The 14,427-nt window shown below is 43.6% G+C and overlaps 1 protein-coding gene across 7 annotated transcripts in view; it reads left to right on the top strand.

Moving 5' to 3' along the window:
- LOC128693037 (tektin-2) overlaps positions 1-14,427 on the top strand; it is a 63,990-nt gene that overhangs the window by 31,954 nt on the left and 17,609 nt on the right. For 4 of the 7 annotated variants that reach the window (XR_011392896.1, XR_008407664.2, XM_053782524.2 and 1 more), the window contains exon 1: positions 12,955-14,427. This exon is cut by the window's right edge and continues 795 nt beyond it. The exons of the other annotated variants lie outside the window; for them this stretch is intronic. Coding sequence is in view for 2 of the 4 variants with exons in the window: in XM_053782524.2 (XP_053638499.1) it covers positions 13,066-14,427 (1,362 nt within the window). In the remaining 2 variants the exon portion in view is untranslated. Of the gene's footprint in view, positions 1-12,954 lie in introns of those variants that run through there. 7 annotated transcript variants of the gene reach the window in all.

Below are 14,427 nucleotides of genomic sequence, written 5' to 3'. Positions count from 1 at the left end.
GAAACTCCTCACCAAAGTTCCTCTCTGCAATTGTTTTTTTTTTTTTTCAGCGCTTGATGAATTTGCGCCATTTGTCTCAAAAACCAAAGTTAACATATCTCAGAAACTGTCCTCTAGATGTCAGTTTCGTTGTCCTAGGATTATGAAGTAATTTCAGTGTTGTTGAGCATCATATACACATTCTAAAGTATAGCTCGTATGGGATTGTACCAAATATTTTGATACATTTTAGGGAGTACAATAAAAATCCACTTTTTACCATATTTTTCAACGATAAAGTGAAACTCTTAATATGGATAACTGTCGTTATTGTTAATTATCCAATGGATGAACATATCTTTGTAAAATATAAATATAGATCAAGTCTTCATCACTGTTGCACGAATCCTGTGTTCTTTCTTCTGTATACTTAAATTTCTAATAATGGTCGTAGTCTGTCTTGAAAGATCAACTCAGCTACACAACTTATTCCACGGACAAAGTCTGAGGGGTCAGAGAACCTATCATTCATTGAATAACAAAAATTCCTGCTTGACTTATCAAACAGCCATGTACTATAATATGGTTAGGAATATCATTGGAATTCTCAAGGCTGTGTCTGCAGATGGCAGCCTGGTAGATGCTTGAAGAGTGTTCAAGACCAGTGTCTTCACATGCTGCCACCTGCCCAGATTTTCACATCCTTTCTTCTACGACGAAACATTTTTGAATATTTCTTTGAGAAGTTCGCAAGTTGTATCGACAAATGAAAAGGCCTTCTTAAACTACTACTTATTAGGCTCAAGTAATGTACTTATAATATCACACTCACTCCATGGATGACCTTCCAAAACTGGTTACTTGTCCTCGTCAAGCAGACATCTTATAAAAACTGCAAATTGTAACTAATAACCCAGTTCCTGGACCCATTATGTGCCTCTATAATCTTTCGACTACCGCCCACAGGATGCATATGAGGTGCGTCAAGATATTAAACTAACGCCCCGTCACAGCTCGCTGACATGCTCAACTTCATACCAGTTGATTGAATCAATATTCTTTCACTGGTATTAAGACTTCCCTAACACCCCTTCCTTTTAGCCCAGTGGTCCTTATATCATATAAATTATTAAAGCTTTATTTGGAGTCTGGAGATGTAATATATACAGACTTTGCAAAAGCCTTCGACAAATGTGACCATGGCGTAATAGCGCACAAAATGCGTGCTAAAGGAATAACAGGAAAAGTCGGTCGATGGATCTATAATTTCCTCATTAACAGAACACAGAGAGTAGTCGTCAACAGAGTAAAGTCCGAGGCAGCTACGGTGAAAAGCTCTGTTCCACAAGGCACAGTACTCGCTCCCATCTTGTTCCTCATCCTCATATCCAACATAGACAAGAATGTCAGCCACAGCACCGTGTCTTCCTTTGCAGATGACACCCGAATCTGCATGACAGTGTCTTCCATTGCAGACACTGCAAGGCTCCAGGCGGACATCAACCAAATCTTTCAGTGGGCTGCAGAAAACAATATGAAGTTCAACGATGAGAAATTTCAATTACTCAGATATGGTAAACACGAGAAAATTAAATCTTCATCAGAGTACAAAACAAATTCTGGCCACAAAATAGAGCGAAACACCAACGTCAAAGACCTGGGAGTGATCATGTCGGAGGATCTCACCTTCAAGGACCATAACATTGTATCAATCGCATCTCCTAGAAAAATGACAGGATGGATAATGAGAACCTTCAAAACTAGGGAGGCCAAGCCCATGATGACACTCTTCAGGTCACTTGTTCTATCTAGGCTGGAATATTGCTGCACACTAACAGCACCTTTCAAGGCAGGTGAAATTGCTGACCTAGAAAATGTACAGAGAACCTTCACGGCGCGCATAACGGAGATAAAACACCTCAATTACTGGGAGCGCTTGAGGTTCCTAAATCTGTATTCCCTGGAACGCAGGTGGGAGAGATACATGATTATATACACCTGGAAAATCCTAGAGGAACTAGTACCAAACTTGCACACGAAAATCACTCACTACGAAAGCAAAAGACTTGGCAGACGATGCAACATCCCCCCAATGAAAAGCAGGGGTGTCACTAGCACGTTAAGAGACCATACAATAAGTGTCAGGTGCCCGAGACTGTTCAACTGCCTCCCAGCATACATAAGGGGGATTACCAACAGACCCCTGGCAGTCTTCAAGCTGGCACTGGACAAGCACCTAAAGTCGATTCCTGACCAGCCGGGCTGTGGCTCGTACGTTTGTTTGCGTGCCGCCAGCAGTAACAGCCTGGTTGATCAGGCTCTGATCCACCATGAGGCCTGGTCACAGACCGGGCCGCGGGGCGTTAACCCCCGGAACTCTCTCCAGGTAAACTCCAGGTAAACCAGTACCTGATCAGCCAGGCTGTGGTTAGTACGTCGGTTTGCGTGCAGCCAGCAGTAACAGCCTGGTTGATTAGATCCTGATCCACCACGAGGCCTGGTCTCAGACTGGGTCGCGGGGAGTTTGAATCCCGAAACCTTCCCCAGGTATACCACTTCTTTGTCCAGGTCTGTCCACTTCAGCCTGAAGCTGAAGAAATATTTCCTGGCATCCCTGTGGCTTATTTATGTCTTTAACTTGCAACTTATGCCCTCGTGTACCGGCTGCCAGCCTCTGGAACAATCACTCTCATGATGACTAAAATGTGAAATATCATTTAATCCCCTAATGTTATCAAGTTCAGTGCTTTTAGTCGTCCTTCATAGTTTACGTCCCTTAAATTCTGGACGAATGTTATTGAAAAAGTTATAAATTTCGGTAAAAAAAAATTTTTTTTTACCAAAAAAAAAAAAAATCGAGCTAAAATGTGGCAACACTTGTGCAATTCATGTGTTTCTACCATTTTTCTAAATAATGTTAGAGCTATTTTGTTAATCTGATGACGTCATCACCATGACGCGCCGAGTGCTGACGTGTCATTATTTTGATAATTTCTTTTTACATTATTATTTTCTCTTAATGGTTGGGATCCTCTCCAAGATACGATACTACGTGCCGCAAAATGCCCTTCTCTCACTATACCACTCACTTATTTATCCATACCTCACCTATGCTATTTGTGCTTGGGGATTAACTGCAGCAACACACCTAAAGCCAATAATAACCCAACAAAAAGCTGCAGTAAGAATAATCACTAAATCCCATCCCTGGCAACACCCCCCCACTCTTCATAGATCTAAACTTACTCCCTGCTCAGTATATCCACACTTACTACTGTGCAATCTACAGCTACAGGACCTTAAATTCCAATATTAACCTTGACCTAAAACGCTTTCTTGATAGTTGTGACAGAACCCACAGGCATAACACCAGACACAAACATCTCTATGACATTCCCCGTGTCCGACTAAACCTATACAAAAATTCAATGTATGTCAAAGGACCTAAAATCTGGAACACCCTACCTGAAAACTCTAGAACTGCAGACACATTCATCACCTTCAAAACTACCATTAGAAAACATCTTATCTCCCTGATACACCCCGGTGGCTAAAGCTCCCGCTTCACACACGGAGGGCCCGGGTTCGATTCCCGGCGGGTGGAAACATTTCGACACGTTTCCTTACACCTGTTGTCCTGTTCACCTAGCAGCAAATAGGTACCTGGGTGTTAGTCGACTGGTGTGGGTCGCATCCTGGGGGACAAGATTAAGGACCCCAATGGAAATAAGTTAGACAGTCCTCGATGACGCACTGACTTTCTTGGGTTATCCTGGGTGGCTAACCCTCCGGGGTTAAAAATCCGAACGAAATCTTATCTTATCTTATCTTACACGAATACCACCTGGTGGTTCACACTTTCACTCACCCATTTGACTATAAATAAAAATATCAATCTCAATCTTTAAATAATGAATCATAACTAGTCATAAGCTGACCTGTGATACTCCAATACTGAAACTATGTACTGTGCCAAAACAAAAACATTCACATTGCTAAACTCACAAACTAGTATTTAGTCACTTAGCCATAATACCAACTTACACCTCATAATTTGTAATATTTTAAATTTCAGAATTAATCTTAGTCTGCCCGAAATGCCTAGCCATGCTAGGTGTTCTAGTGGTACACTCTGTAATTATTATTTTACTACATGTAAACCACATAATAACCAAATTCTGTAAACTCAGCATTGTAATCCTTATAGAGAATAAACTTTGAAACGTAGTCCTCTCGCCACCCTCCCCCTCCGACACTCCAACCAGCGGGGATGGTCTTCAATCCACCCCCCGGACCACCGACCTACCTTTCATCACCGAAACCCAGCCTCCACCACTACATTTAACTGCCCAGGACAAGATAAACAGCGGTCTGTGACCAGGCCTCATGGTGGATCAGAGCCTGATCAACCAGGCTGTTACTGCTGGCTGCACGCAAACAAACGTACGAGCCACAGCCCGGCTGGTCAGGAACCGACTTTAGATGCTTGTCCAGTGCCATCTTGAAGACTGCCAGGGGTCTGTTGGTAATCCCCCTTATGTATGCTGGGAGGCAGTTGAACAGTCTCTTAACGTGCTAGTGACACCCCTGCTTTTCATTGGGGGGATGTTGCATCGTCTGCCAAGTCTTTTGCTTTCGTAGTGAGTGATTTTCGTGTGCAACTTCGGTACTAGTCCCTCTAGGATTTTCCAGGTGTATATAATCATGTATCTCTCCCGCCTGCGTTCCAGGGAATACAGGTTTAGGAACCTCAAGCGCTCCCAGTAATTGAGGTGTTTTATCTCCGTTATGCGCACCGTGAAGGTTCTCTGTACATTTTCTAGGTCAGCAATTTCACCTGCCTTGAAAGATGCTGTTAGTGTGCAGCAATATTCCAGCCTAGATAGAACAAGTGACCTGAAGAGTGTCATCATGGGCTTGGCCTCCCTAGTTTTGAAGGTTCTCATTATCCATCCTGTCATTTTTCTAGCAGATGCGATTGATACAATGTTATGGTCCTTGAAGGTGAGATCCTCCGACATGATCACTCCCAGGTCTTTGACGTTGGTGTTTCGCTCTATTTTGTGGCCAGAATTTGTTTTGTATTCTGATGAAGATTTAATTTTCTCGTGTTTACCATATCTGAGTAATTGAAATTTCTCATCGTTGAACTTCATATTGTTTTCTGCAGCCCACTGAAAGATTTGGTTGATGTCTGCCTGGAGCCTTGCAGTGTCTGCAATGGAAGACACTGTCATGCAGATTCGGGTGTCATCTGCAAAGGAAGACACGGTGCTGTGGCTGACATCCTTGTCTATGTCGGATATGAGGATGAGGAACAAGATGGGAGCAAGTACTGTGCCTTGTGGAACAGAGCTTTTCACCGTAGCTGCCTCGGACTATACTCTGTTGACGACTACTCTCTGTGTTCTGTTAGTGAGGAAATTATAGGTCCATCGACCGACTTTTCCTGTTATTCCTTTAGCACGCATTTTGTGCGCTATTATGCCATGGTCACACTTGTCGAAGGCTTTTGCAAAGTCTGTATAAATTACATCTGCATTCTTTTTGTCTTCTAGTGCATTTAGGACCTTGTCGTAGTGATCCAATAGTTGAGACAGACAGGAACGACCGGTTCTAAACCCATGTTGCCCTGGGTTGTGTAACTGATGGGTTTCTAGATGGGTGGTGATCTTGCTTCTTAGGACCCTTTCAAAGATTTTTATGATATGGGATGTTAGTGCTATCGGTCTAGTTCTTTGCTGTTGCTTTACTGCCCCCTTTGTGGAGTGGGGCTATGTCTGTTGTTTTTAGTAACTGTGGGACGACCCCCGTGTCCATGCTCCCTCTCTATAGGATGGAAAAGGCTCGTGATAGGGGCTTCTTGCAGTCCTTGATGAACACGGAGTTCCATGAGTCTGGCCCTGGGGCAGAGTGCATGGGCATGTCATTTATCGCCTGTTTTTTTTTTTAATGTGTAATAAGTCCCCATACTAATTACATCCCACACATCCATGCATTGACCACATAACACCACACCTGAGTGCAGAGCTGAAAGGTAAAGTGAAGCCCAGGAGAAGATGAATAGCAGTGATCATGACAGGAATCAGATGCTGTAGGATGTAGTATAATATATGATGTTATACAACATAAAAGTTTTCAATGTGTAATAAGTCTCCATACTAATGACATCCCACAAACCCATGCATTGACCTAAAACACCCACACCTGCATGCAGAGCTGAAAGGTAAAGTGAAGATCAGGTTCTTGTGGTACCCAGTTGCAAACATGATACAAGCAGGATGGCAGTACAGTATACCTGTGGGACATGTGAAAAGGCTCTTGGGAAAAAATCTAGAATCACATGCAACCTTTGCTTTTCAAAACATCATGTTACCTGTGCAAGAATAAACACAGCAACCAAAAATGACATCTATCTAGATAGGTGTTTCTTGATCTGCGACAGGGATGTGGAACTATGGACAGATATCAGGAAAGCACTCAGGAGGTTAATAAACAATAAACACGAAAAAAATGAGGAACTATTGAATAGTCTACCTAGAATATATAGGGCATAGGAAGATAGGGTAGGAGTAAAGTCTAACACACAGAATGCCCAGTCTACAACAACTGACCCAAAAATAAGCAGATACACATCGGAAAAAACACAGGAAACAAAAACAACAGCTAGCTCAGTTCCCATCCTTAGGGCTGACCCAGACCCAGCCCCCAGCCATTGTGAAAATCCGAATTCAGTTAAAGACTCCTCCACGGCCACCAACGCCATAGCCCCTAGTACAGATGTAGTAGAGGAGCCCTCTTCTGGGGTAGACTCTTCTGCAGCTGTCACAGTCATAGCCTCTAGTACAGATGTAGTCAGGGAGTCCCCTTCCAGGCAAAATGTTAGTGCCATGACGACAGATGGTGGTGTCTCTGGTTTGGCTGTGGAGGACTGTAGTGCAGCTCTAGGGCCGGCACAGATTAGGAATACATCCAGCACGAATTGTACCCAGCCAAAAACAAAATGGTGCAAATTCTATGTTTGGGGCATCTGTAAACATGGAATATCAGGGAAAACGAATGGGGCATGCAACTTTGAGCATCCCAAAAAATGCTGTGACCTCCTGTCTAGGGAAGTGTGTCGTTCTACCTTTTGCAAATACTCCCACCCTGAGATGTGTCAGTCTTCAGTCCTTGAAAAATAATGTTACAATACCAATTGCACTGCATACCATCTAAAAGGGACCAGGAGGCACACACCCCGTACAACACATCATAGTAGCTTTGGTAGCTATGACAACACCCCGAGTGATTTTTTAGTGGTAGGAAACAAAGAAAGAAAATGGAAAGAGATAACCAAAATAGTCCACCACCTTGGAGCCTTGTCGAACTGGAGGCACAGCCAGTGGCCCCTCCGGGCTCACAGCTACTGATGCCAACAACAAAATCCCCCCAACAAACATGCAACACAGCCTCATTTATATTTGCTAATATATAGGGCCTTAAGCCATCCACCAACAAAATACCTTTCATTAGTGGACTTCTAGGGGAGTCAAATGCAGTGTTTGCAGTCTTCACAGAGACCCACGCAAAAGATTACTTTGACAATGAAATATGGATACCTGGATACAACCTTTTCAGATGCGACAGAAAGAACAGGCAACAAGGGAGGGTTGGCCTGTATGTCAAAGAGTCTCTTATTTGCACAGAGATACTGAACACCACAAATGATGTAGTTGAAGTTCTGACAAATCGAGAACCAAAACTTAGTCATTGTACTTGTATATAAGCCACCAGATGCAACTTCCTAACAGTTCAAAGAACAACTGTCAAAAATCGACTCCTGTCTGGATAACTTTCCAGCCCCATCCCCAAACATCTTGCTGCTTGGTGACTTCAATCTAAGACACACAAAATGGAAGAATATAGCAAATAATGTTGTAGCAGAAATAATCCCTGGAGGTAGCTCAGATGAAAGGTCACACACACAGGAGCTGCTGAATTTCTGCAACAAACAGAAATAGTGAAGCCAACAAGACTGGAGAGCACACTGGACCTTATTTTCACAAATAATGAGGACCTGGTAAGGAATATAACAACATCAAAAACAACAAATTCTGATCACAATCTAATGGAAGTCCAGGCTTGCATGTACAGGAGTCCTGATCGACAAGATGCATACAGTTATGAGGGTACCTTTACCAAATTCAATTCAACAACAAGAACATCATCTGGTATCAGGTAAACTCTGTCCTAAATGAAACATGTTGGGAGGATATCTTAAATTACATGGACCCTAACCAATGCCTCGAAAAGATCACCCTCCTGGTAGCTGAAGTATGTTCAAGGTATATTCGTATAAGACAAAAGAAAAGAAGAAGTAAACCGGAGAGAAAGGGACGCTCCCTCTACAGGAGAAGACGAAGAATCGTTGAGCTCCTTAAGAATGCCAGATTATCTGATACACGGAAAGAAGTGCTTACCAGGGAAGTGGAAAATACTGAGCTAAAGTTAAAGGACTCATACCGGATCGAGGAGAGACAAGAGGAGCTAAAAGCGATTAATGAAATTGAAAGAAATTCGAAATATTTCTCTTCATATGCCAAAAACAAGTCAAAAAACACTTCTAGTATAGGGCCCCTGCTCAAACAAGACGGATCCTACACAGACGACAACAAAGAAATGAGCGAGATAATGAAATTGCAGTATGACTCAGTGTTTAGCGAGCCACTAACCAGTTTGAAGATAGACAATCCAAACAATTTTTTCATGAATGAGCCTCAAAACCCTGCCAATGAAGGCCAGATTTATGACATAACCCTAACTCCACTAGACTTTGAGAAAGCCATTGACGACATGCCAATGCACTCAGCCCCAGGCCCAAACTCGTGGAACTCGGTGTTCATTAAAAACTGCAAGATACCCTTCTCACGGGCCCTAAGTATGCTATGGAGAAGGAGCTTAGGCACAGGCGAGATTCCACAGTCATTAAAAACAACAGATATAGCCCCACTCCATAAAGGTGGCAGCAGAGCAGTAGCTAAGAACTATAGACCAATAGCTTTAACGTCCCACATCATAAAAATCTTTGAAAGAGTTCTAAGAAGTAGGATAGCAAACCACCTGGACTCCCAAAAATTACACAACCCTGGGCAACATGGTTTCAGAGCAGGTCGCTCCTGCCTTTCGCAACTGCTTGACCACTATGATATGGTCCTAGATGCACTGGAAAACAAACAGAATGCAGAAGTAGTATACACAGACTTTGCAAAAGCCTTTGACAAGTGCGACCATGGTGTAATAGCACACAAAATGCGTGCTAAAGGGATAACCGGCAAAGAAAGCAGATGGATCTTCAACTTTCTAACTAATCACACACAAAGAGTAGTGGTAAACAGTTAAATCAGATGCTGCCATAGTGAAGTCCTTTGTTCCACAAGGCACAGTACTCATACCTATCCTGTTCCTTATTCTCATATCAGACATAGACAGAAATGTAAACCACAGAGAAACACCAACGTCAAAGACCTGGGAGCGATCATGTCGGAGGATCTCACCTTCAAGGACCATAACATTGTATCAATCACATCTGCTAGAAAAATGACAGGATGGATAATGAGAACCTTCAAAACTAGGGAGGCCAAGCCCATGATGACACTCTTCAGGTCACTTGTTCTATCTAGGCTGGAATATTGCTGCACACTAACAGCACCTTTCAAGGCAGGTGAAATTGCTGACCTAGAAAATGTACAGAGAACCTTCACGGCGCGCATAACGGAGATAAAACACCTCAATTACTGGGAGCGCTTGAGGTTCCTAAAACTGTATTCCATGGAACGCAGGTGGGAGAGATACATGATTATATACACCTGGAAAATCCTAGAGGGACTAGTACCGAACTTGCACACGAAAATCACTCGCTACGAAAGCAAAAGACTTGGCAGACGATGCAACATCCCCCAAATGAAAAGCAAGGGTGTCACTAGCACGTTAAGAGACCATACAATAAGTGTCAGGGGCCCGAGACTGTTCAACTGCCTCCCAGCATACATAAGGGGGATTACCAACAGACCCCTGGCAGTCTTCAAGCTGGCACTGGACAAGCACCTAAAGTCGGTTCCTGACCAGCCGGGCTGTGGCTCGTATGCTGGTTTGCGTACAGCCAGCAGCAACAGCCTGGTTAATCAGGCTCTGATCCACCATGAGGCCTGGTCACAGACCGGGCCGCGGGGGCGTTGACCCCCGGAACTCTCTCCAGGTAAACTCCAGGTAAACAGCACTTTATTATCTTTTGCAGACGATACTAGGATCTGCATGAGAGTGTCATCTGGAGTTTACCTGGAGAGAGTTCCGGGGGTCAACGCCCCCGCGGCCAGGTCTGTGACCAGGCCTCATGATGAATCAGAGCCTGATCAACCAGGCTGTTACTGCTGGCTGCACACAATCCAACGTACGAGCCACAGCCCGGCTGGTCAGGCACCGACTTTTGGTGCTTGTCCAGTGCCTGCTTGAAGACTGCCAGGGGTCTATTAGTAATCCCCCATATGTGTGCTGGAAGGCAGTTGAACAGTTTTGGGTCCCTTACACTTATTATATTGTCTCTTAACGTGCTAGTGACACCCCTGCTTTTCATTGGGGGGATGCTGCATCGTCTGCCGAGTCTTTTGCTTTCGTTGTTAGTGATTTTCGTGTGCAAGTTCGGTACTAGTCCCTCTAGGATTTTCCAGGTGTATATAATCATGTATCTCTCCCGCCTGCATTCCAGGGAGTACAAGTTCGGGAACTTCAAGTGCTCCCAGTAATTGAGGTGTTTTACCTCCGTTATGCGTGCCGTGAAGGTTCTCTGTACATTTTCTAGGTCAGCAATTTCACCTGCCTTAAAAGGTGCTCTTAGTGTGCAGCAATATCCATTAAGGGCACAGCAAATCTCCAAGAAGATATAAACCAAGTTTTCCAATGGGCAATAGAGAACAATATGATGTTCAATGAAGACAAATTCCAACTACTTCGTTATGGAAAACTGGAGGAAATAGTAACTAGGACTGAGTATACTACAAACTCCAATCACACAATATGTCGTATGGGGTTCGGTAGGAGAAACGAGGGTTGAAGGTAAACACCTTGTTGGATGGTAACACTATATATATTGTCAGACTGTGATGAGAGGTGGGAGCCCAGGCCTGCCTGCTTGCTTGCTGGATGTCTACCCGTGGAGTGAGGACGAGGCAGCTCGTCTCACTGATGCTGTATCCCGTGACGTCATACAGTCACAGGCCTAGGGAGCTTCTATATAAAGCACATGGATGGTACTATAATACTCAAATAATCTATGCATACAACACATGTAAAGGAGGATCAGCAACTATGCTGACAAATAGAGCGGAAAAGTAATGTGAAGGACCTGGGTGTGGTATGTCCGAAGACCTCACCTTCAAGGACCACAACAATGCCATTATCACATCTGCTAGGAAACTGATAGGATGGATAAGATAAGATAAGATAAGATTTTGTTCGGATTTTTAACCCCGGAGGGTTAGCCACCCAGGATAACCCAAGAAAGTCAGTGCGTCATCGAGGACTGTCTAACTTATTTCCATTGGGGTCCTTAATCTTGTCCCCCAGGATGCGACCCACACCAGTCGACTAACACCCAGGTACCTATTTGCTGCTAGGTGAACAGGACAATAGGTGTAAGGAAACGTGTCGGAATTTCCACCCGCCGGGAATCGAACCCGGGCCCTCCGTGTGAGAAGTGGGAGCTTTAGCCACCAGACCACCGGGCCACCCACCAGACCACCGGGCCACTGAGAACATTCAAGACAAGAGATGCTAAGCCAATGATGATCCTTTTTAAATCACTTATTCTTTCTAGGCTGGAATACTGTTGTACATTAACATCCTCATTCAAGGCAGGTGAAACTGCAGAACTAGAGAATGTAGAGAACCTTTACTGCACGTATAAGTTCCATCAAACACCTTAACTACTGGGAGCGCCTGGAAGCACTTGACTTGTACTCACTAGACCGCAGGCGAGAGAGATGTATCATAAGCTACACCTGGAAGATTCTGGAGGGATTGGTCCCTAATATGCACACAGCAATCACTCCATACGAAAGCAAGACTTGGCAGGCGATGCAACATACCCCCAGTGAAAAGTAGGGGCGTCACTGGTACACTAAGAGATAACGCAGTAAGTGTCCGGGGCCCAAGACTGTTCAATAGCCTCCCACCAGCAATAAGGGGCATTACGGGAAGACCCCTGGTTGTCTTCAAGAGGGAGCTGGACAGATACCTAAAGACGGTGCCGGATCAGCCGGGCTGTGGTTCGTACGTTGGATTGTGTGCGGCCAGCAGTAACAGCCTCGTTGATCAGGCCCTGATCCACCGGGAGGCCTGGTCGTGGACCGGGCCGCGGGGGCGTTGATCCCCGGAATGCCCTCTAGGTAGGTAACAGCTCTTAGCTTGCCAATAAAGTTAGGAATCCCTAACCTGTAAATAGCTTGTCAGTAAAGCTAGGGATCCTTAACTAACCTTCTCAAACTCTGTGTAAAAAAAAAAAAAAAAAAAAAGTAGACTCCAGGTAGTCTGTAAACCACTATCCCTCAAGGAAGGTTCCTTGATGTTGGTGAGGGGCTCTTGATTTAGGGAATTGGATCTGTGCTCCAGTTCCCCGAATTAAGCCTGAATGCCTTCCACATCCCCCCCCAGGCGTTGTATAATCCTCCGGGTTTAGCGCTTCCCCTTGATTATAATAATAATAATAATAATAATAATAATAATAATAATAATAATAATAATAATAATAATAATAATAATAATAATAATAATAATAATAATAATGTAAACCACTAAATTTAGATTGCCCGTGATGCCAAGGCATGATAGTGGCTCTCTTTGCACTACAAATCATTATTGTAATTACACACTTTAAACACTCTTATTGTAAACTTGAATTTGAATACGTGTAGTGTAAAATACAGTACATGGCATCTTCACCAGCTGTCACTGGGATGAGACGCTCAGTTACCCTTGAACCCTTGAGTGCGGTGTTTGCTGCTCAGAGCCATACCTATTCTGCCTGTATTTCTATTACTTCAAGCTTGAATCATGCCGAAAGCCAAGGGTATAAGCAGGAAATGGAAATTACAGTTGAGTGTGGCAAGGTCGAAGCGGAGAATTGCTAAACGAAACTTTCATGTAGGTGGAGAGAGTAACAAGGAAGAGAACACTGAGTCTTGTCCTGCCGCCATTACTTGTGGTGTCCCTAGTGTTACTACCTCTCTACCTCTGCTGTCTGAACCTGATGATAATGAGTCCTTCACTGAACATCTGTTGAAATCAAACATAAGGAAGCATAAACTTAGACAGAGACAACGTTCCTCAAATGTTGAAGACATTGATGTTTCCACTGATGTTTCCTCTGTAGATACGTGTTTATCTGACCTTGAACTTGATAACTTACCAGTGAGTGAACCCGTGCCTTTTATATCACGACTGTCAAGGCATGACGTTCTTTCTGTGACTTTCGCCGACACAGACGGTGAAAAAGAGAACGAAGTGCCAGAAGCAACACCTGCCAGTGAAACACCTGTGGTAACACCTATGAACAGTGCCACAAAACGTGTATCATATCCGAGTCCAGCAGTGGAAGTTTGCCATGATGAATATGTGGTAATTAAAAAGAAATCTTTTGAACAGGTTGTAATAAAGAATTGTCCCGATTGTTTGAGTAAAAAGGTAAAAGTTGAGTTTACCAAACGTCACCTTGAAACATTTGTGACAGTAGAGTGTGAAGAATGTGAAGTAAAATGTGATGAAGAACCTCATACAGTTCATGAACTAAATGGTTTTACATGTCTGAGTGTTTATGGTGAAATGCTTCGTGGTGGTGGTTACAGTTCCTTCTCTAGAGCTAATGCACTCAAGACATTTCCTGTACTGAACTCTCACCTCTACCAACAATATGCAGAAAACATTACGAAGCTGGCAATAGAAAAATGTGAGAAAATCCTTGAACAATCTCGTAATATTGTACGTGATGAATACGGAAAATTAGGACAAATGCCAAATGAGGTTGGCATTCTACCTGTGAATGTGACATACGATGGCACTTGCCATACCCGAGGTCATGATTCCAATCTTGGGTTAGGAGTTGCCATTGATGCGGAAACCAAACTTGTGCTTGATTATTTTGTGTTATCCAAATATTGTTCTCGCTGTAGTGTATTGAAAACACTATTAGATAAAAAGAAAATAACTCAAATAAAATATGATACTGAAAGGGTAAAGCACAGTCCCAAATGTGCGAAAAATTACAGTGGCACTTCCGACAATATGGAAGTGGAGGCCGCAAAGATACTGTGGCCAAGATCACTTGATTATAATATGCGGTTTGACGTGATGGTGAGTGATGGTGACACTGCAACTTTCACAAATCTGAAAAATATGAATAATGGGGACGGACCTTAT

Source organism: Cherax quadricarinatus, chromosome 38, assembly GCF_038502225.1.
Source record: "Cherax quadricarinatus isolate ZL_2023a chromosome 38, ASM3850222v1, whole genome shotgun sequence".
Lineage (NCBI taxonomy): Eukaryota > Metazoa > Arthropoda > Malacostraca > Decapoda > Parastacidae > Cherax > Cherax quadricarinatus.
This window is presented reverse-complemented; position numbering and strand designations above follow the sequence as displayed.